The following is a 22,637-nucleotide window of genomic DNA, read 5'->3' on the forward strand; positions in this document are numbered from 1 at the left end:
CCGACTTTCCCCTTTGGAATTCCATTCTCCATCAATCATATCCCCTCCCCATCTCAATCAGTCTCTCTTTTATTTTGATGTCATGGTCTTTTCCTCCTCTTGTGTGGTGGTCTTGTGTTATGAGGTCATGGATATCCAGGCCATTTTAGGTCTGGAGGTGGCTTCTATGTTTTTTTTTATTTAATTCTTTCTAATTAAAATTTTTTATCTTAGTGATAAAAAAACAGGTATATTTCCAACATCAAGAGCACTCAACAAATTATTAGCACCGTCTTATGTGAGGAACTCGCGAAGCTGAGAGAGGCGTGTCCCAGCCTCACAGAGGAGGAGGTGGGGAAATGTGAGGGGTTCTTCTCCGGAAGAGCGGGTGTGTGTACTCAGTTACCATGGGGGATATCTCCTCTGAGCGCATGGGCCCGAATCCACTGGCCAGGGTCTGGGCAGCTCAGGACAGCTGGCTCCCGCTGATACAGCAAGGGTCTCCCCCAGTGCTCAGCCTCACCCCCTCCAGCTGTAAGAGCCCTCAGAGCCCGCCCCACCCTGGCATTTCTATATCCCTGGCTAAGTGGGGTTCTGTGCTTCCTGGCCCCTTTCACAGGCCATCAAAGCCCCCATTCTCCCAGTGCAGCTGTACCAACGCTCAGCCCCACCCGCCGCCCGTGGTATGGACCCCAGGTGCCTGTATGGTCACCCAGGCTTTACAGAGGCGCTTGGCTTCCTGCCCCTGCCCATGCAGCCGTGCAGGAAAGGGAACAAGGGTGGGAGCGACAGGCCTCTCAATGCCACCACGGGTGGGGGTGGGGTCAGAAAGCACGGCCCGTCGGGGGCAGGGTCTCAGAGCGGATCCAGCCATGCCGTCTCTCAGCAGGTGAGTGGGGATGACTGCTGCTTATCCGGAGAGCCTGGGAAAGGCCCTGGGGCCTGGCTGAGCAGCAACCAGCTGTGAGGTGCGAGGAACAGGGGGGAGAGTGGCTGCCTCGCCCCACCCAGCGTGGCCAGAGGTTGGCACGGTGCTGGCAGTGCCGATGGAGACAGGTCACTCCTGGCGCAGCCAGTGCCACAAAAGGTGCGCACCACCTTACGTCTCTAGGCACGCTTCCTCATCCAGAAGACCCTATCTGAGCCGCTATCACCTTTCTGAGACAGGGGCTCTGCTAAAAAGCTGGCTTTCGGGCTGAAGTGATGGCTCAGTGGTTAAGGCTCTTGTTTGCAGAGCCTAACAACCTGGGCTGGATTCCCCAGTACCCATGTAAGCCAGACACACAAAGTGGCACATGTATCTGGGATTTGTTTGCAGTGACAGGAGGCCCTGCATGCCCATACTTTCTCTCTCTCTCAAATAAAATATGTTTTTAAAAAATAGCTGAGAGTGGGATGGAGGGATGGATTAACCATCAAGGCATTTGCCTGCAAAGCCAAAGAACCCAGGTTCGATTCCCCAGGACCCATGTTAGCCAGATGAGCAAGGGGGTACATGCGTCTGGAGTTCGTTTGCAGTGTCTGGAGGCCCTGGTGGGCCCATTCTCTCTTTCTCTGTCAAAGAAATAAATTTAAAAAAAAAATAGCTGGGAGTGGTGGTGCACACCTTTAAATCTCCACACTCAGAAGGTAAGAGGATCACTGTGCGTTCAAGGCCAGCCTGAGACTACATAGTGATTTCCAGGTCAACCTGGGCTAGAGTAAAGGCCTACCTTGAAAAACCAAAATAAAATAAAATAAGGCTGGAGAGATTGCTCAGTGGTTAAGGCAGCTGTATGGAAAACCTAACGACCCTGGTTCGATTCCCCAGGACCCACATAAAGCCAGATGCGCAAAGTGGTGCATACATCTGGAGTTTGTTCACAGTGGCTAGAGGACCTGGTGCGCACATTCTCCCTCTCTCTGTGAAAATAAATAAATAAAAATAAATTTTAAAAATGAGCCAGACATGGTGGTGCACATCTTTAATCCCAGCACTTGGGAGGCAGGGATAGGAGGACTGCCGTAAGTTCCGGGCCAGCGTGGGAGTGCACAGTGAATTCCAGGTCAGTTTGGGCTATAGTGAAACCCCACCTTGGAAACAATAAAAATGTTGAACAACAAAGCGGCACCCGAGGTTGTCCTCTGGCCTCCGCACGCACGCGCGTGCGCATGCGCCTACCTGCACACGTGGGAACACAACCTGTTCATGCACCCAGAAAGAAATGGGGAGAGGCCCGATGCCAGGCTTCATAATGGGGGCCCTCCATCAGCAATGGCTGCCCAGGTGCAGTCAGAACTCAGGGTAAATGTCCCCAGCTGGCATCAGGGAGTGTGTCCACTTCCTCCTGGATGGCTTCCTCCCAAAGCTCCAGTCCTTCACGGTCCCCAAAGGCCTGCTGAGCCCCTGGCCAGCCTGGAGGATATCTGACCGCATGCGTGAGGGAGAGGGAGAGGGGGGGGGGAGGGAGGGGAGAGGGAGAGAGGGAGAGGGAGAGGGAGACAGAGAGAGAGAGGAATGAAAGGAAGCTCTTCCTGGGGCTTCTCAGGCCCCTGCAGGGGTGCCAGGTACTCAGCCCGAGGCTGGCAGAAGAGTCCGGGAGGGCCAGAGCTCTGCTCCAGGCCAGCAGCTGCCCCGCCGGCCCCTGGGGTCCACTTCTCGGAACACGCAGGCTGGTCCCAGGCTGTCCTAACCCTGGTGTTTCTGGATTACCCCTGTCACCAAGGGAAGGTCACTCTCTGTCTTTGGTCACAGCTAGGTTTCCTGAGGTAAGAACTGTGTCAAATGTGAGCCACTGTCAGTGGGGTTGAATTTCAGACCCTTGGTTATCTGGTTCAGCCTGTGGGTCCTGAAGCCCTGTGGAGTCTGAGTGGGGACAGAGGGGGACACAGGGACACCTCATGCATGTTGAGGCTGTCTTGTGTGTGTAGGGGGGTGTCTTTTTCAACTACCAGATGCAAGTCTTAGGTGAGCACAGAGATCCTAGGGCAACACAGGTATTTCTCAGACCTCCTGGCAAAGGCCTCAGGCCCCCTTGCCACAGAGGACTGGGGACTCCAGTCTTACGACCCCAAATAGCAGCTGGTCCACAGATGGTTTAAGGAATGCAGAAACAGGCCTGGCCAGCTTCTCCAGGACCCTGGTTGTCCCTCTCTTCCGGGGTCCCAGCCTGGCATTTGCCTTGCGGAAGGATCTCACTCAGCCCACCCTGGGTGTTTACAGATGAAGGGGAGGCTGGGCCCAGAACTTCCCTGTCAGTCCTCAAGAGTTGGAGAGGAGGGGTGTGTGTGTGTGTGTGTGTGTGTGTGTGTGTGTGTGTATACATATATTTTTTCCTCCTCCTCCTCCTTCTTCTCCTTCTTTTCTTCTTCTTCTTCTCCTTCTTCTTCGTTTCTGAAAGCTTTGGGGACTAAATCCACAGCAGGGCAGTGGTTGAGGAGGAAGGTAGGAAACAGTCTAGAATTCCCAAGGAGGGCCTTAGGGTGAAACCCAGGTGGGAGGTGTTTGGGGTTGCTACTGGAGATTATGAAGATCAAAGCCGCGCCCCCCATCTGGGCTGGCTGCATCCCCCACCCCCCATCCCGTCCTGGCTGGCAGGTGGCTGGTGCCCCGGGAGCGCGCGCAGGCCAAGTCAGGGAAAGAGGGTGGGGGCGGGGAGAGAAGCGAAAAGCGGAGGGAGCCTGGGAAAACCTAGAGCCGGGCCTCATTGGCATTCCCCGCGGCGGCCGGCGGCGCTCCCGGCCCACCCTTTGGCACCAAAGTGCACTTGGAGCCGCTGCAGGCCAGGCTAGCCGGCGCTCGGCTCCCGGCAACCCGGGGGTCTTGCGCGTTGGTTTGCAAGACCCGTCGCTGTCTGCTCCACCGGCAGAGCCCACCTCTGCGCCTCTGGCACCTTCGTGCCCCTGGAGTTCTTGACTTGTTTTCGCAGCCCACGATTCCTGTGCCTAACGTCCTGCTGCAAAGTCAGCTCCTCCCCTGCAGAGTGGGAGCAGCGGGGAGACCAAGCCAGCCCGAGCCTCCTTCAGAGGCGCGTCCATCCTAGACTCAAAGAAAAAAATAAAGAGGGTTCCTTCCATTTTTCTGGGGAGTGTTGTCCTTTCCAGGGGCCCAGCCTCCCATTATCCCTTCATCCTCGTTCCTCCTAAGTTTCATTCCCTCCTCCTCTTCCTCCACGCTCACCCGCGGGAAGTCCCTCCAATAGTCTAACTGCCATCCTTCCAGCTGGAGCATCACCCTCCCGAGCTCCATCCCCTCCTTCCTGCCCTCCCTTCCTTTCCTCTTCAGGTCCCCATCCTTCTGTCCTACTTCGCCCGTCCTTGCTGTCGCCACTGCCGCGGGGATCCGGTGCAGAAAAGGCCGCGGGTCCCGTGACCGCGCCGGCTTCCCTCCCTCCTCCCCCGCCCCCCCACCCCGGCGGCGACCGGGGGGCGGAGGCCGCGGGCGCAGGGGGAAGGTGGGGCGGGCGCGGGAAGAAAGGGGGTTTTGTGCGGCGCCCCGCGGCGCCCTCGCCCGGTCCTGCGCGCCGGGCCTCGGCTCGCGCCCGCGCAGTGCGCCGCAGTCTCGGCCGCGGCTGCGGGACGCGAGGTGCGCCCACCGGGACCTCGCAAGGTGAGTGCGGCCAGCCGGACGGACCGGGCCCGGGACCTCGCGGTGGCGGCTGGACAGCTTCTGCACCCAGCTCCACCATTCACTTGCTGGATGACCTTGGATAAGTTCCCTGAGCTCTGGGGGGAGCCCGAGGTCTCTGCCCTGTGGGAGGAGGGCAGGCCACCCTCGTGCGCGCGTGGAGCCCTGCGGGGCTGCCCCCGACTCTCCCCGGAGCATCCTCGGGCCCCAGCGGCGGCGGCCTGACTCCGGAGGTCCCGTAGCGGCCCGAGGACCAGCGACCCTTCCCACACCCACTTCCAGCAGCTCGCCATCCCCATGAGGGGCGCAGGAGGGCACCGCAGCTATGCGCAGCTGAGAACCTCTCGGGGACCCCCAGGGCCCCCGCGCGCCCCTTGGCTCCTGCATCCGGCGTCGGGTCAGCAAGGCTCTGTGCAGGGAGGGGACACCCTGGGCGAGGACTGGTCCTTTCCTGTGTCCCGCTGTGCCGGGCAGAAGCCGGGTGGGTGTGTGGCTTGGCCTGGAACCCCGGGTTCCCATCTGTGAAGTGACTTTTCTATGGCAAGGGACAGGCCCCAGGGCGCGGGAGCTCTGAGAACAGGTTAGGTTCTCCCTGATCTCTAGCGGGTTCCCTCAACCCTGGCCTGGGAGCAGTTGTCGCTCCCACCCAGAGAGGTGCCTGGCCCAGCCTAGAAACTCAGCAGCCTCCCCCCACCCCCGCCCCGGCTGTGAGGGCCATCATCACACAGTCGTCCAGGCTTGGCCACTTCTTCCTGCCAAGGGTCAGAGAGTGCCCAGAGCCCCTGGCTCCCGCCCTGCTCCCCACAGACTTCAGCAGCTGGCCCTCACAACCCAGCCTGGACGGAGCCTGCTTCGCAGGGCAGGAGGGGATCCTGACCTGGGGGAAGAGCTGAGTTTCCCATCACTCAGGCTCAGGTTTAAGCCACAGGGGACTGGGCAGGCTCGCAGCCTAGGAGACCCTGCCGTGGGAGGGAGCGCGGGAGAGGAGCCCGGTCCAGAGAAAGCCTTGCGTGCAGTTGAACTTGGACTTTTCATTCCTCCCACTGCTGCTAAGCTATTCCACGCAGCGCTGGGCTTTCCTTCTTTCAAGGCCAGCCTGGCCCTTAGAGATGATGCTGGACACTATTTCTGCAGCCATGCCTGCTGAGAGCACCTTGGCCTGGCATCTGCGCCAGTGGCCCAGGGTCAGCCCTATCCCTCCATGGGGGTCCATCTTCATTACTCAATGTCACACGCTATGTCTCTCAGGGGAGCGTAAGTGCCCTGAAGTCTTCAGACAGATACCTTGGTCGTGGGGAGCTGGCAGCCAGGGGCAAGAGGAGGCCGCCCCCCCTTTTATTCTCACATCCCCAGTGCACCCCCGGCCTGGGGCTTTCAGAGAAGGTGGGAGGGGGAAGGAGAGCTGGGTGGAGGCCAGAGTGGCAGAGAGAGGGGCTTTGTCCTAGCTGTCTTCTGAGCCAGGAGATCCGGTGGGAAAGCCTGTGCCAGGCAGAAGGGAATTGCTGGGAGCAAGGAGGGAGGGGGTGAAGTGGAGGATGCTGGCTTCCAAGAGAAAGTTCCTTAGAAGCCATGGTGGGAGGAGAGAGCGCTGCCTTGGCTCAGTCAGGGAGGAAGGGCTGGGCAGAGAAGGCTACATCAGGTGGGGGGAGCAAGCTGGGTTGGCACCAGAGGGCATGCGGAAATCTAAGCACTCTTGGCCCTCAGTGTCTGTGGGCTTGGGTAAGGACCCCTCACCCTGCCCGTGGCTGCCTAGATCTGCAAAATCTCACCACCTGTGCCCATCTTTTGTGCACCTGAATCCATCTCAAGATTATTCTTTGTTGTGGTTGTTTTCAAGGTAGGGTCTCACACCCGGCTCATTTCATGATTATTTAAACCAGGCTTGGTGACACATGCCTTTAATCTCAGTGCTCAGGAGGCAGAGGTAGGAGGATTACAGTGAGTTTGAGGCTAGCCTGAGACTACATAGTGAGTTCCAGGTCAGCCTGGGCTAGAGCAAGAACCTAACTAGAAAAAAATTTTAAAAAAAGATTACATTATTTAGAATAGACTGGGTGCGCACATGCTGTGTTAATAGTTAGTACCCTGCTGCTCAGGGGACATGCTGTTGGTCTGTGTGTGTTCCATATAGTCATCATGTTTTTCTGAATATTCTGATGGGCAGTATATTGAATACAGAGCTGTGGAACCCAAGCCGACAGAGAGCTGACTGAATTGTACTGCCCACTACTTACTGGCGCCACACCATTTACTGAACGTCTATTGTGTGCCTGGCGCTGGGCATGTGCACACAGGGTGTTTCCTTGTGCCTGAGGTGTAATGATGGTGGCTCTTTTACAAGGGCCCAGAGATGCTAAGGACATTGACTCGGGTCACACAGCAAGTTGACTAAGACCACAGGTCTTGTGTCCCAGAAGACAGGTCATAAGCAGAATCCATGCTGAAGTGGAGCCAGGAGCTCCCAGGACTAGGACATGAGTGTGTAACCCATGCGGTGTGTCAGGGAGCTCCCAGCACTAGTACATGAGTGTGTAACCCATGTGGTGTGTCAGGAAGCTCCCAGGGCTAGGATATGAGTGTGTAATCCACGTGGTGTGTCAGGAAGCTCCCAGGACTAGATCATGAGTGTGTAATCCATGCGGTGTGTCAGGAAGCTCCCAGGACTAGGACTTGAGTGTGTAATCCATGCGGTGTGTCAGGAAGCTCCCAGGACTAGGATATGACTATGTAATCCATGCGGTGTGTCAGGAAGCTCCCAGGACTAGGATATGACTATGTAATCCATGTGGTGTGTCAGGAAGCTCCCAGGACTAGATCATGAGTGTGTAATCCATGCGGTGTGTCAGGAAGCTCCCAGGACTAGGACTTGAGTGTGTAATCCATGCGGTGTGTCAGGAAGCTCCCAGGACTAGGATATGACTATGTAATCCATGCGGTGTGTCAGGAAGCTCCCAGAGCTAGGACATGAGTGTGTAATCCATGTGGTGTGTCAGGAAGCTCCCAGCACTAGGATATGAGTGTGTAATTCATGTGGTGTGTCAGGAAGTTCCCAGGAATAGGACATGAGTGTGTAATCCAAGTGTGTCAGGAAGCTCCCATGACTAGGACATGAGTGTGCAATCCATGTGGTGTGTCAGGAAGCTCCCATGACTAGGACATGAGTGTGTAATCTATGTGGTGTGTCAGCGAGGTCCTAGAACTAGATCATGAGTGAATAATCCATGCGGTGTGTCAGGAAGCTCCCAGGACTAGGACATGAGTGTGTAATCATTGTGGCGTGTCAGGGAGCTCCCAGGACTAGGATATGAGTGTGTAATCCATGCGGTGTGTCAGGAAGCTTCCAGGGCTAGGACATGAGTGTGTAATCATTGTGGCGTGTCAGGGAGCTCCCAGGACTAGGATATGAGTGTGTAATCCATGCGGTGTGTCAGGAAGCTTCCAGGGCTAGGACATGAGTGTGTAATCCATGTGGTGTGTCAGGAAGCTCCCAGAACTAAGACATGAGTGTGTAATCCATGCGGTGTGTCAGGAAGCTTCCAGGGCTAGGACATGAGTGTGTAATCCATATGGTGTGTCAGGAAGCTCCCAGAACTAAGACATGAGTGTGTAATCCATGCGTGTGTCAGGAAGCTTCCAGGGCTAGGACATGAGTGTGTAATCCATGTGGTGTGTCAGGAAGTTCCCAGGACTAGATCATGAGTGTGTAATCCATGCGGTGTGTCAGGAAGCTCCCAGAACTAAGACATGAGTGTGTAATCCATGCGGTGTGTCAGGAAGCTTCCAGGGCTAGGACATGAGTGTGTAATCTATGTGATGTGTCAGGAAGCTCCCAGGACTAGATCATGAGTGTGTAATCCATGTGGTGTGTCAGGAAGCTCCCAGAACTAAGACATGAGTGTGTAATCCATGTGGTGTGTCAGGAAGCTTCCAGGGCTAGGACATGAGTGTGTAATCCATGTGGTGTGTCAGGAAGCTCCCAGAACTAAGACATGAGTGTGTAATCCATGCGGTGTGTCAGGAAGCTTCCAGGGCTAGGACATGAGTGTGTAATCTATGTGGTGTGTCAGCGAGGTCCTAGAACTAGATCATGAGTGAATAATCCATACGGCGTGTCAGGAAGTCCCAGGACTAGGACATGAGTGTGTAATCCATGTGGCGTGTCAGGGAGCTCCCAGGAGATCATGAGTGTGTAATCCATGCAGTGTGTCAGGAAGTCCCAGGACTAGGACATGAGTGTGTAATCCATGTGGCGTGTCAGGAGATCATGAGTGTGTAATCCCTGCGGTGTGGCAGGGAGGCAGAGGAAGGACTCTAACCACGTTTTCCTCTTTCTTCCTCAAATCCCCCCATCAGCTTGTGGCATGGCCTCACTACTTCTGTCCCTGCTGGCAGCCCTGGCCCTGACCCAGGCCTCTGCACGCTTAGCTGATGACCTGGAAGGGGACAGTTCGGGTAAGTAGCCCTTTTAGGGCCGCAGTCTCAGGGCTGCGTGACCCCCACAGCAGCGGGGGTCTCTGCTCAGTGCCAGTCTGGGACGGCAGCCTTGTGGGGAAGGGCTTTGCCCCACTGTAGGATGCATAGGGTTGAGTTGCAGACCTCTCCTCGACAGGGGGTTTTGAGGTCAGAGCCGCGGGGGTCAGAGGACCCTTGCTAGGCTGGAGGACCCAACTTAGGACCCTGGATGGGGCTCAGAACCCTGGGTGTGGCATAGTATCTTGGCAGGACCTGTCCAGGCCTGGGGCGCGGTTACAAGCCCGGTGACCAGGCTTGGAGAGGTGTCCCGGGGCTGCAAGCCCACGCCCGCCTCCACGGCGCCTCCTGCCCGCAGAGGACCGCGCCTTCCGCGTGCGCATCGGTGCCAGGCAGCTGCGCGGCGTGCTGGGCGGCGCCCTGGCCATCCCGTGCCACGTGCACCACCTGCGGCCGCCCGCGGGCCGCCGGGCCTCGCCGGGCTCTCCGCGCGTCAAGTGGACCTTCCTGTCGGCGGGGCGGGAAGCCGAGGTGCTGGTGGCGCGTGGGCTGCGCGTCAAGGTGAGCGAGGCCTACCGGTTCCGCGTGGCGCTGCCCGCCTACCCCGCGTCGCTCACCGACGTGTCGCTGGTGCTGAGCGAGCTGCGGCCCAATGACTCCGGCGTCTACCGCTGCGAGGTCCAGCAGGGCATCGACGACAGCAGCGACGCCGTGGAGGTCAAGGTCAAAGGTGCGGGGTGCGGGGCTCCGAGAGGCGGTGGGAGGGGCGCGGGGGGCACACCTCGCCCCAGGCAGAGGGAGCTGGGAGGAGGAGGAGGGGGACAGTGTCTTGTGACCGCCACTCTGTCTTCAGGTGGAGGAAATTCTACCCACGCGATTCGGACTTTACTGCTTCAGGCTCTGTAGTGTACCGATTTGGACTTTTTTTTTTTTTTTTTTTTTTTTTTTTTTTTTTTACGAGGTGGGGTCTCGCTGCAGCCCAGGCTGACCTGGAATTCATTATATAGTCTCAGGGTGGCCCCGAATTCACAGCGATCCTCCTACCTCTGCCTCACATGTGCTGGGATTATTAAAGGCGTGCCACTGCCCGCCCAGCTCTTCAAATCTTGTTTTTTGTTTTTTTTTTGTTTTTTTTTTTTTGGCTTTTCGAGGTGGGGTCTCACTGTAGCCCAGGCTGACCTGGAATTCACTGTGGAGTCTCAGGGTGGCCTCGAACTCACGGATATTCTCCTGCCTCAGCCTTCCCAGTGCTGGGATTAAAGGCGTGCGCTTCCGTGCCCTGCAATTTGGACTCTCCCCCCCCCCAAACAGGGGAATAACATGGAGGGGAGGGGAGATGATGCGCTGGGTTGACCCCCAGGCTCAGGGGTCCTCTCTGCCCCCTCAGGGGTCGTCTTTCTCTACCGGGAGGGCTCCGCCCGCTACGCATTCTCCTTCGCCGGGGCCCAGGAAGCCTGCGCACGCATCGGAGCGCGCATCGCCACGCCTGAGCAGCTCTACGCCGCCTACCTTGGGGGCTACGAGCAGTGTGATGCTGGCTGGCTGTCCGACCAAACAGTGAGGTGGGCCGGGGCTGGGGGCCAGGGGCGTCTGCTGGTCTCAAGTCGCTGCGTCTTTCTTGTCACAAGAGTGCTTGCTGCCTCTGGCCAACGCCCCTGGGGCTCCCTGTCTCTGGGAAGGCTGGAGGAGGGTGGGTGGGGCCCGCAGAGCCCGCAGCCCATGCAGCCAGTGTGACCAGTAGGGTCAACAAGGGATGGTCATCTGAACATGACACAGGTACTGAACCTGTGTCCTCCGTCCCCAGGTATCCCATACAGACTCCGAGAGAGGCCTGCTATGGGGACATGGACGGCTACCCGGGCGTCCGGAACTATGGAGTGGTGGACCCAGGGGACCTCTATGATGTCTACTGTTATGCAGAGGAGCTAAATGGTGATTGGGCTTAACAGAAAACCAACAAAAACAAACAACAACAACAACAAAAAAAAACCTTCTGCAGCACTGCCCTCTGGCCCCCAGGGCCTCCATGGGGCCTTGCAGTCCCTGGAGCTTTTATTTATTTAATTAATTTTGAGTTTTCGAAGTAGGGTCTCACTCTAGCCCGTGCTGACCTGGAATTCACTATGTAGTCTCGGGGTGGCTTCGACCTCACCGTGATCCTCTGCCTCTGTCTGGGATTAAAGCTGTGCACCACCACGCCTGGCCCTTGAGTGTCTAAAGACACAGGCAGTATAGGTGGGCAGTCACGGTCCCCTCCGGACAGTGCCCCAGAGGCCAGCCCGACAGGTGGCCGCAGCCTGAGGGCGAGCTGTGGTCTGCGCTCCCTGCTGCTCAGCGAGCACGACTGCAGAGTCAGCAAGTGTCCAAGCTCCTCAGAACACTGGCCTCCTCCTCTCTGCTTCTGTGACACTCTGGTACACGAGGTGACCCCACGTCCCACGTCATAAAGAAGGAGCTTGTTGGCGGGCACGGTGGCACACACCTTTAATCCCAGCACTTGGGAGGCAGAGGTAGGAGGATCTTTGTGAGTTCGAGGCCACCCTGAGACTGCGTAGTGAATTCCAGGTCAGCCTGGGCTAGAGCGAGACCCTACCTCAAAAAAAGGAAGAGGAGGAGGAGGAGGAGGAGCTGCTTGTTAATTGCCTGTGGGAGTGCAGGGTGGAAGGGAGGCCTGAGCTGCCTGTGACCCAGCTGTCTCTCGCACAGGAGAACTGTTCCTAGGCGCCCCTCCAGACAAGCTGACGTGGGAGGAGGCCCGGGCCTACTGCCAGGAGCGAGGGGCACAGATTGCCAGCACGGGTCAGCTGTACGCAGCCTGGGACAGCGGTCTGGACCGCTGCAGCCCGGGCTGGCTGGCTGACGGCAGCGTGCGCTACCCCATAGTCACGCCCAGCCAGCGCTGTGGAGGGGGCCTGCCCGGAGTCAAGACGCTCTTCCTCTTCCCCAACCAGACTGGCTTCCCTAACAAGCACAGCCGCTTCAACGTCTACTGCTTCCAAGGTGAGCCGCTAGCTCAGCTCTCGCCTGCTTCGTGACTGGCTGGAGAGGGGTTGGCGGTGTCCTGCTCGGGGCTCTGAGTCTGGGCATGCGCCCCGGCTGGCTGTCCCCGCGGTGTGGCCTCTGTATCACCCCACAGGCCTCCCAAAGAGGAGTCTCTGTCTGCCAGCTTCAAAGCGGCATCTCCAGAAGGGGCTGTCGACTCCTGTGTCCTGGCCGCTTACTGGCAGAGCACAGATCACTGACACCCGCGTTAACCATGGGCTCCTGTTCCTCAGAAATGCACTGCCCGGAGCGCCCAGGAGGATTCCAGAACCTAGACTGTGCAGTGCAGATCATTAACCAGCAGACTGACGGACGGACACTGTTCCCCACACCTAGCAAATGCTGGGTGCCGAGCCCAAGCCGAGTGGGAGGAGGCAATGGTGTGAAAGGGGCAGGGAGGTGACAGTGAGGACAGCGGGGAGGACGGCGAGGTGACAGTGAGGACAGCGGGGAGGACGGGGAGGAGACAGTGAGGACAGCGGGGAGGACGGGGAGGTGACAGTGAGGACAGGGAGGACGGGGAGGTGACAGTGAGGACAGCGGGGAGGACGGGGAGGTGACAGTGAGGACAGCGGGGAGGACGGGGAGGTGACAGTGAGGACAGCGGGGAGGACGGAGAGGTGACAGTGAGGACAGGGAGGACGGGGAGGTGACAGTGAGGACAGCGGGGAGGACGGGGAGGTGACAGTGAGGACAGCGGGGAGGACGGGGAGGTGACAGTGAGGACAGCGGGGAGGACGGGGAGGTGACAGTGACGACAGCGGGGAGGACGGGGAGGTGACAGTGAGGACAGCAGGGAGGACGGGGAGGTGACAGTGAGGACAGCAGGGAGGACAGGGAGGTGACAGTGAGGACAGTGAGGACAGCGGGGAGGACGGAGAGGTGACAGTGAGGACAGCGGGGAGGACGGGGAGGTGACAGTGAGGACAGCGGGGAGGACGGGGAGGTGACAGTGAGGACAGGGAGGTGACAGTGAGGACAGCGGGGAGGACGGGGAAGTGACAGTGAGGACAGCGGGGAGGACGGGGAGGTGACAGTGAGGACAGGGAGGTGACAGTGAGGACAGCGGGGAGGACGGGGAAGTGACAGTGAGGACAGCGGGGAGGACGGGGAGGTGACAGTGAGGACAGGGAGGACGGGGAGGTGACAGTGAGGACAGCAGGGAGGACAGGGAGGTGACAGTGAGGACAGCAGGGAGGACAGGGAGGTGACAGTGAGGACAGCGGGGAGGACGGGGAGGTGACAGTGAGGACAGTGGAGGGCAGAGTCTGGGTCAGTGGACACAGCTTTTCTGGCTGGGTGGAGCAAAGCTCACTGGAACAGGTCATGGGGAGGACACCCTGTTCTATCTGTCCTGTCTGGGCACAAACACTCTCAGGGCTCTGAGCTCAATTACACTCGAGGAACCCTTGGGTTTTCTGCCTGGGTTCCCTCCCTAGAGGGTATGGTAACCCTCCTGAAACCCTGCGTGGACCCCAAGGAGGTGTCCCTCTCTTTGTTGTCCCATCTGACCTCCTCAGAGGGTGATCTTCAACATCCTGCCTCCTTCGCTCTTCAGGTCTCGGGGAGGGTGTGTGTGTGTAGACCATCCCGTGTTTGGTCAAGTCCAAACGTCCAAGATACAATGGCTTCCCTCTCCATTCCTGAGTCCCCTCACCTCAGGGAGCCATTCTCCCCACACCCAGCATTCCCTGCATCTCTGAAGGACAGCACCCCCTTATGTGTCTTCCAACTTCTCAATCATCTTCCCATTGTAGCATCAGGATGTATTTCTTATTTTATTTTTTAAATTCTTTTTAAAAAATTAATTATTTGGGCTGGAGAGATGGCTTAGCGGTTAAGCGCTTGCCTGTGAAGCCTAAGGACCCCGGTTCAAGGCTCGGTTCCCCAGGTCCCACCTTAGCCAGATGCACAAGGGGGCGCACGCGTCTGGAGTTCATTTGCAGAGGCTGGAAGCCCTGGTGCGCCCATTCTCTCTCTCTCCCTCTATCTGTCTTTCTCTGTGCGTCTGTCGCTCTCTAATAAATAAATTTAAAAAAATTAATTATTTAAGAAGAAGAGAGAAAAAGACAGAAAATGACAGAGAGAAAATGGGCATGCCAGGGCCTTCAGCGGCAGAAAATGAACTCCACACACGTGGGATTGTGTGGGTCCTGGGGAGTCACGCCTGGGTCTTTGGCCTTTCGGGCAAGCATCTTATCTGCCAGGCCACCTCACCAGCCCTGCATTTATTATCTGTCTTTGCACTCAAAGATTTTCCTTAGGGTAGGATTCTGCAGGTTTACTCTGCACAGTGCCCTCAGTGCCCCGAGGATGCTTAGCGCGGCACTCCCAGGCACTCCAGCAATGCTCAAGGAGTGGAGAGGAAAGGAGAGGGGTGATGGAGTTTATTCTGGGGTGCTCCCTGAAAAACTGAGGGAGAATGCAGAGCATTCGAGGGCCTTGGGCAAGCTAACCTGAGCCCACACCTGCAGGCCAGTGACCTCAAAAGCTCAGCTGTCTAGTCATCCTCCCCGACGCCCCCATTTTCCTCCTGCTGCAGATTCTCCCAGCCCCTCTGTCACCCCAGAGGACTCCAGCCCTGCCCCCGACGCCGCCTCTGACGCTCTGGAGGCCATTGTCACTGTGACAGAAAAGCTGCAGGAGCTGCAGCTTCTGCAGGAGCCTGTGGAGAGCGAGTCCCGCGGGGCTATCTACTCCATTCCCATGGTGGAGGACGGAGGAGGCGGCTCCACCCCGGAGGACCCAGCAGAGGCCCCTCGGACCCGCCTAGGTAACGCCAAGCCCCGCCCCTGGGCCCTCACCACCTGCGGTGCTATGGGTGGGAGGCTGAGCCCGGGCGGCTGCCACGACCCTCTGCCCTTTCCCAGCAGTGCCTCAGTGCGCCCTGGCTGCCCCTGTCCCTCCCAAACTTGGTCTTTCTCGTCAATTCTACTCCCAGTTTCCTGGGGCTGGAGACACTTGGATTCAGGGGGCTGCTACCTGGGAAGGAGAGATGTCCTCCCTCCTTTGGGGTCTCCTCTGTGTCCCCTGCCCCAGACAGACTAGAGAAGGAGGCACCACGCCCTTGTCTGCCAGGGTTAAGGGCAGCTCGCAGTCTTCTCGCGGTTCAGCTCAGGTTCAAGTCCTCCCGCAGGCAGGAGCCTCTCCAAGGGCAAGGCGCCGCGGGAGAGCGCTGTCCCTGGTGCTGAACCGCGTGTGCTTTGCCCAGAATTGGAAATGCACCCCACCGTACTGCCCACTGGGTCCTCAGAAGAGGAAAGCCTGGCACCGGAGGAAGAAGAGAGTGACAAGGAAGAAGAAGAGGCCCGAGAGGAGGAAACCGTGGAGGAGGAGGGCCCGTGGGCACTGCCTGGCGAGCTCAGCAGCCCCCTCCCCACCGAGCAGCAGCTCTCCCCACAAGCGGGGCCAGTCCTGCAACTGGGTGCGTCACCTCCTCCCGACGGAGGATCGGAAGCCCCCAGGCCTCCAGGGGTCCGTGGACCACCTACAGAGACTCTGCCCCTGGCCTCCACTCCAGATGGGACAAGAGAGGTGGGGGAGAAAACCGGGGGCCCTGAGGTCCCTGGGGGTCCTCCAGGAGAGAGTGAGGAGACAGGAAGCTCTGAGGATGGCACTTCCCTGCTTCTAGTCACACGGGCCCCTGAGGGTGCCAGGGAACTGGAGGCTTCCTCAGAAGAGAATTCTGGAAGAACTGACCCTGCAGGGGCGTCAGTGCAGGCCCAGCCGGTGCTGCCCACTGACAGCGCCAGCCGAGGCGGAGTGGCTGTGGCCCCCTCATCAGGTAACTCTGCCCAGGCCTCAGTGTCCCCCTTCCTTCTTTTTCTCCTCCTTCAGCTCTGGGTCACCTGACCTGTTGGCCTTTAACCTGCCATTGCCCAGACGCCCTGGTCCTTGACCTTCATTTGCTTACTGACTCTTCCTGTGGGTTTCCAGACTTGGAGAGCCCGCCTCGTGACTTCATCCCAGCCCTGTCAGTTCCTTGCCCTATGACCCCAGCCTCGCCACTGACCCTGGTGGCCCTCCCTGCTCTCAGAACACCTGCCTAGAGCGCACATCTCCCCGGCCCCACAGAATGTCGTCCTGTCTCTCTCTTCAGGGTCCCTGCGTCACATGCTGCACTCTCTCTGGGCCAGGCCCATCTACTGCTGCTCGCTCTCTCCCTCTACCCTGTTTGCCACCCCTTCAGCCACCCCGACCACCCACTGATCTCAGGGGAGCCTGAGAGACCATCCTTGTCCCTCGTGTCTAGGATCCAGGAGAGCCCTCCCCCCACAGAGCCTTAAGCCACTACTTCTGTGAAGTAATTTTTGTGCGTGTGAGTGTGACCGTTTCATGGAAAACAAGCCTTGGAAATAAATCTCTGTTAAGCCGCTTTGTAACCAGCCTTTGACACTCACCCAGTTCATCCCCAGCTGCCTGCCCCCCTCTCTGCTTGGTCCCTGTCGACAGTCTCAGCGTCCCTTTGGCTCCTTATCTCCCTCTCTCCGTGTGTTTCCTCGCTTGCCACTCTCTTTCACCTTCAGCCAATGCCCTTGCTGTCCCGGCAGGGTGGCATTCCCTTGCCGTGCCCTCTGCCTCCTCCTCAGACCCATCTGAACGCGGAGACCCTGGGTTTGTCTGTACACGTCCCCCAGAGGAGCCCTCGTCTGTCTGCTGCAGGAGGCCATGTGCTGTGGTCCCTCCTCTAGGAAGGAGCCCACAGCTTGGCGGCCGTGGGTTGTGTGTCCCACTGCGATGGCTCTAGCCCTGAGTGGTGACTGGAATAGTCTCTCAGCATGGGTCTGCCACCCCAGTGCCTCCTGCTCCCCACTTCTCTGCAGGACGGTCACGTCACCCCTTTGCACGATGTCCCCTCCTGCTCTAACATCTGTACTAATGAGCGCCCCTGTCCTAGGAGGGATGGCTTTACCCAACCCAAAGGATGGATGAGCAGTGCTGGAGAAGGTGTGTGGGGGGGGAGCAGCAGTGAGAAGTCAGCTTCCATTAAGATTCCCAATGGAGGCCCCGGGGAAGCCCAGGGTCCCCTCCTAGATAGGCCAGGTGGCTCAGGAGCACCCGCATCACTGCCAGCTCAGCCACCTCAATGGGTGGCTCTCTGCCCACAAGCCTTGGAAGTGTGCGGGGACGAAGGGCAGCCCTGGAGGTTGCTGCAGTGTCTTGGTCCACCTGGAGGAGGAATGGCTCCTTCACGCTGTCCACCCTGAGTTCAGGTCCCGCAGCCCACGGCAGGGGTGGGACTTATGACCCAGGGGTGGGGGAAAGGCAAGGAGTGCGCTTGAAAGTCTCCGTTTCCAAGCCAGTCGTGGTGGCGCACGCCTTGAATCCCAACACTCAGGAGGCAGAGGCAGGAGGATCACCATGAGTTCAAAGCCAGCCTCAGACTACATACAGAGTCTCCACTTCCTGAGCCTGAGCTTGGAGGGCTGCCCAGGCAGGAGAGGACCCAGTCGGAGCGGGGAGCTGTGAAGAACAGCGGGACTCGGGACTCTCGCCCTCTGCTGGGCCTTAACGCTAAATGAGACACCTGGTGGGGGGAGCAGTGCCACCTGCTCGGGCTGAGGAGGTGATGGAATAGTTTTGGAAAGGCCCATTGACTAGTTTTACCTAAAATAGCAAATTCTTTGAATCAACTCCTTTCTCCTTCCCTTTTCCCTGCTCGGAACCCAGCAAGTCAGGCCAGCATGAGGCACTGAGGACCTTGGCCTCAGCTACGGCGGGGGAGGGGGGTGTTGTCTGAAGGGTCCTGCCCCTGGGTGGTCTTACCTGGGTGTGACTGAGGGCCAGCCCTGTTGGTTGGAGGAGGCATTTCTCCTGGTCATGTGGACCAGAACGGAGCAGGACACCAGCAGTTCCTTCAGCACTCAGGCAAGCCCAGAGAGAAGGTTGGAGAAGGCAAGCGGGCTAGCCACAGGACGCCCGCAGGCTTTCTGTTTAGCAGCGTGTGGAGGCGGGGCTAAGGAGGAAGCGGGGTGGGTTTGCTCCGGAGCACTTGGGAACTGGAGGCCCACAGTGAAGGGGGAGGGCAAGGGGAGTCTGGGTGAGAGAAGAGGGGGCGGCCAACAGGTCGGGCGACAGAAGGATGAGTATGAAGGGCCAGTCCGCAGGACGAGGGCCACTGCAGCTTCCCTCCTGAGCCCGAAGAATAGGCAGGACGGAGTGCAGCCTGCCAGGCCTCAGCAGGGCACATGCTTGGCCCCTGGACCTCTCAGCTCCCGGGAGCGGTGCAGAGAGGCCACACCCCCAGCTGCTGGGACAATTCTCGTCCTCCTGCTGGGACCTGGCGCCAAGACAAGAGTGTAGGGGGCGAAACTGCAGAAGGGTTAAAGCGACCTGCTCAGGGTCACCTAGAGGATCAGAAGATCCGGGGACCAATAAGAGTCCCGATTCCGACCCTGTAGTGGGGGCGAATGAGAGACTTTCCTGGCCCCTTCCCACCAGCCCCTGTCGCACTAGGGAGGAGCCAGAGAGAAATGGTGGGGGCAGTGAGGTGAGGAGAGGGGCCTAGAACTCAGAGCTGGGCTGTGGCCAGAGCAGGCTGTAGTCCAGGCAAAGCTGGCTTCAGATGCTTCCTCACGTCACTTGTCACCTTTCTCTCTCAGGTGACTGCATTCCCAGCCCCTGCCACAATGGTGGGACGTGCTTGGAAGAGGAGGAGGGCTTCCGCTGCCTTTGTTTGCCTGGCTATGGGGGGGACCTGTGCGATGTTGGTGAGTGTGTGGAGGGGCATGGGCCGGGGACACGTCTGGAGGCGGGGCCTTGATCCAATATGCTGGCTTTGGAGGGGAAGGGCGGCCACTCGTTTGGGCCTTGTCGTGGGTGAATCGTCACTTCTGGAAAGTCACACAACGCCTCCGAGCCTTACTCAAGGTCTTGGTGACTTCGGTGCCAGAATGCCAGCTGGAGCTCAGACAAGCTGGCACTCTGGGGGGGGGGGTGCGGGGTCCACGGGTACTCTTCCCTCTCCTGAGCAGGGAGGAGGGCGAGCCTCTTCTCCAGGACGCAGAGCTGAGGGCCGGAGTGCCAGCTTACCTCTAGGGCACTGCCCAAGACGGGTGCCTGGCTATACTAGAGTGATTGATGGCCCTGCAACCCCCCTGCCGTGAGCCCCACCGCCCTTGGGGCTTGAAACACCTGCCCTCTGTGCCCCAGGCCTTCACTTCTGCAGCCCCGGCTGGGACGCCTTCCAGGGCTCCTGCTACAAGCACTTTTCTACTCGAAGGAGCTGGGAGGAGGCAGAGAGCCAGTGTCGGATGCATGGGGCACATCTGGCCAGCATCTGCACACCAGAGGAGCAGGACTTCGTCAATGGTGGGCACGGTGGCCGGGAGAGAGCACCTCGTGCTCACTCATCGCTCATCCCCTACTCCCTCGCCCTCGCTTCTCCTCATTCCCCACTCTCACGCTCTTTCTCTCTTTTGCCGTCTAGTTCATACTGGGTGGAGGGAGGGCACGGGGGATCTGAGCCCTTCTACTTGCAGAGCTGCCTGGGCTATGATTACGCCTGCGCCCCCTCCCCCAGCTGCATGTGCCAGCTCGGTGGTAGAAAGGTTTACTCTTCCTAGGGGCTGCTCTCCTGCCAAGGGCGAGTCTCCTCTGCCATGCCCTGGGAGGAGAAGTCGTGTAAGAAAATAGGGAGAGGCAGGCGTGGTGGCTCGTGCCTGTAATCTCAGCACTTGAGCTGAAGTAGTGGGATCACAGTGAATTTCGCGGTCGACGTGAGCCACAGAGGGAATTCTAGGTCAGCCAGCGTTAGAGTGAGACCCTGCCTTGAAAAAGGAAAAAAAAAAAAAAGTAAACAGGGAGGGTATGCAGGCTGCTTGGATCAGAGGCGGTAGTGCTACCCTGATGCAGCTGTGCCCCACAAGCCAGCAGACCCAGGGAGTGGGCTTGGATTTTGGGAAGGACTCCCCAAGGTCACCCACTGGCTGGGGAAGCACGCGGTGGCTGCCCTCTGCTGGCCACAATGTTTACTGCACCTTTGTCTCCCCCCAGATCGATACCGGGAGTACCAGTGGATAGGGCTCAACGACAGGACCATAGAAGGAGACTTCCTGTGGTCAGACGGCGTCCCTCTGGTGAGAGCCCTCACGCCAGCAGGTCACTCTCTCGAAGCCATTCCTCCCTCTCCCAGCAGTGAGCCTGGCTCACCCTGCCTTTTCTGGCCGCTTTAGCTCCCTGGACCTCTTTCCCCCTTCTTCCTGGGCCTCCCTTTCTTAAAGCCCCGATTTCCTCTCTCGAGCGCCCATTTCCTTCCCCCAAAGCCCCGTGCCCTCTCATTTCCTCTGCCCGGGTGTCCCAATCCCCGTATCGCCTTCCCACCTCCTGGAGTCCCTCCCAGGCCCCTCTCCAGTCCGCTAAGGTCACTCCCCCGAGTGCTTACGGGCCTGGGGCTGCTCACCACCGCCTCCCCCACCCCCCACTCCCCAGCTCTACGAGAACTGGAACCCGGGGCAGCCTGACAGCTACTTCCTGTCTGGGGAGAACTGCGTGGTCATGGTGTGGCATGACCAGGGACAGTGGAGCGACGTGCCCTGCAACTACCACCTATCCTACACTTGCAAGATGGGGCTGGGTGAGGGGGCAGGCGGGGAGGGGAGGCTCACGGGTTACAGGAGTCTACGTGGAACCCCTGACATTCCCTTTTCTTGTCCTCGTCGCCCTTGTTCCTCTCGTCCCTGTGGAGTTTCGGGGAACCGTCACCCGTGCCAGGCTCCCAGTCGCTAACGGTGTGCCCCCCGCAGTGTCCTGCGGGCCCCCGCCCGAGCTGCCCCTGGCTCAAGTATTCGGTCGTCCCCGGCGGCGCTACGAGGTGGACACTGTGCTCCGGTACCGGTGCCGAGAGGGCCTGGCCCAGCGCAACCTGCCGCTGATCCGCTGCCAAGAGAACGGTCTGTGGGAGCCTCCTCAGATCTCCTGTGTGCCCCAAAGGCCTGCGAGCGCCAGGAGGAGACAGGTGGGGGCCGCTGACCACCGGAAACCCCGGGTTTCAGATTCAGCTCTTCCTGTCATCCCCTGGCTATGTGAGCTTGGGGTAATCCCTGCGGACGGGACTCAAGTTCTTGAGTGCTGATGGCGAAAACATGCAGCCACTCCCCTGGGCCCGAAGGGTGGAGTCGGGGCCAGTGTGTCCATGCGGTCAGGGGTCAAGGAGCAAGGCCCCCAGAGGGAGGACGGTGCTGAGAAGACAAGAGGAGGAGCCCAGGCAAGTGAACATGTGTGTCTTCCTCAGGCCCGAGCCCTGCGCCCAGTGGAGACCCCAGGAGGACGTCGGGGACAGCTCCTGGGGCGATGGAAGGCGCCGTTGACCCCTCCTCCCACCTCCTAGAGAACAAGAGCCGGAACCCGCTGTCCCCGCACTGCCCTCACGCCCTGTGTGCTTGCCACGGCGACAACACGAGAGGTGGAGCTGGAGCCCAGCAGACAGGGCCTACTGGGGCTTCTGGGAAACACTTGGGTGGTCCCACCCAGCCCAGGGGCCCTCTTCCCCCTACCTGGGCCTCAGGTTTTACCCTCAGGGCAATGGATAAGTCCCTAAGTGCCTCGACTGCCCTCTCCTGCCAGCCATCACGTTGTTCCTCTTTTCTCTAGAGGACACTCTGCCACGCCTCTCAGAAGGAGAATGGGGTGTCAGCAAAGCCAGCTGAAAAATAAACATTTTTTTAACCCAAACAAGTTTGTTACTGTGGGGGGGGGGAGGACGGGGAGGAGGAAGAGGAGGGGGAGAGTCACTGTTGACAGGGGGGTCAGTTGGACTCACACTCACGTGTAAGTGGAGCTCCTGTGATTATCAGCTGCCAGCAGAGAAGCTCCCAGTGGCTGGCACGGAACAGCTGCCCAGTGAGTGCTGAGGGCACCCGCAGCCGATGGGGACAGTGGCAGTGGCCTGGTCAGGCACCCCCACCTTAGAGTCCAGCACGAGGATGGAGAAGGGGTGCAGTCCTAGAGGGCTCCTGGTGTCGGGGTCCTGAGTTCCCGGGGAGGGCTGGCTCCGAGTGACAGGAAGGGGGCAGCCCGCAGTCCCCCGCGGTGGCCAGCAGAGGGAGCTGCGGGCGCCGCCCCGGGCGCGCAGGGAGCCGGCGGCCGCCAGGGGGCGCGGGCGCCTCGCTTGCGCCGGGCCGCCGGGGCCGGGCGCCGGGGGAGAGGACTTCCGGCCGGCAGCTGCGGCTGAGTCAGCGGAAGCTGGGGTGATGAGGTCACTGGGAGCCGAGGGGGAGTGAGGGAGGACGGGCCTCTAGCGGATCCCTGGGGCACAGTCTCGCCTTTTTAAAAAAATATATTTTTTTTAATTTTTTTGTTTATTTTATTTATTTGAGAGAGACAGAGGCAGATAGGGAATGGGCACACCAGGGCCTCCAGCCACTGCAAACGAACTCCAGAGCCCCTTGTGCATCTGGCTAACGTGGGTCCTGGGGAATCGAGCCTCGAACCCGGGTCCTTAGGCTTCACAGGCAAGCACTTAGCCACTGAGCCATCTCTCCAGCCCCAGTCTCGCCTTTTGCTGGAGCCTGTGTCCCCCGATGGGGTGGGGCAGACCCTG

At 59.2% G+C, this 22,637-nt stretch overlaps 1 protein-coding gene across 3 annotated transcripts; it reads left to right on the forward strand.

The window, feature by feature from the left end:
* The first annotated feature begins 4,497 nt into the window (after positions 1-4,497).
* On the forward strand, positions 4,498-21,769 carry Bcan (brevican). Of its 3 annotated transcripts, none has more exons than XM_045138873.1 (14): positions 4,498-4,567; positions 8,939-9,037; positions 9,414-9,785; positions 10,443-10,617; positions 10,860-10,987; positions 11,762-12,055; positions 14,640-14,870; positions 15,309-15,881; positions 18,700-18,807; positions 19,250-19,408; positions 20,093-20,175; positions 20,528-20,672; positions 20,842-21,053; positions 21,330-21,769. In XM_045138873.1, the coding sequence occupies exons 2-14, from the start codon at positions 8,947-8,949 to the stop codon at positions 21,423-21,425; spliced, it is 2,667 nt and encodes an 888-aa protein (XP_044994808.1). In that variant the 5' UTR covers positions 4,498-4,567; positions 8,939-8,946; the 3' UTR covers positions 21,426-21,769. The 3 variants fall into 3 exon arrangements, with proteins under 3 accessions (XP_044994808.1, XP_044994810.1, XP_044994809.1); XM_045138875.1 differs by having other exon boundaries at positions 15,309-15,521; XM_045138874.1 differs by lacking the exon at positions 4,498-4,567 and adding an exon at positions 6,404-6,422.
* Positions 21,770-22,637: the final 868 nt, after the last annotated feature.

This window comes from Jaculus jaculus, chromosome 19, assembly GCF_020740685.1.
Source record: "Jaculus jaculus isolate mJacJac1 chromosome 19, mJacJac1.mat.Y.cur, whole genome shotgun sequence".
NCBI classification, from domain to species: Eukaryota; Metazoa; Chordata; class Mammalia; order Rodentia; family Dipodidae; genus Jaculus; species Jaculus jaculus.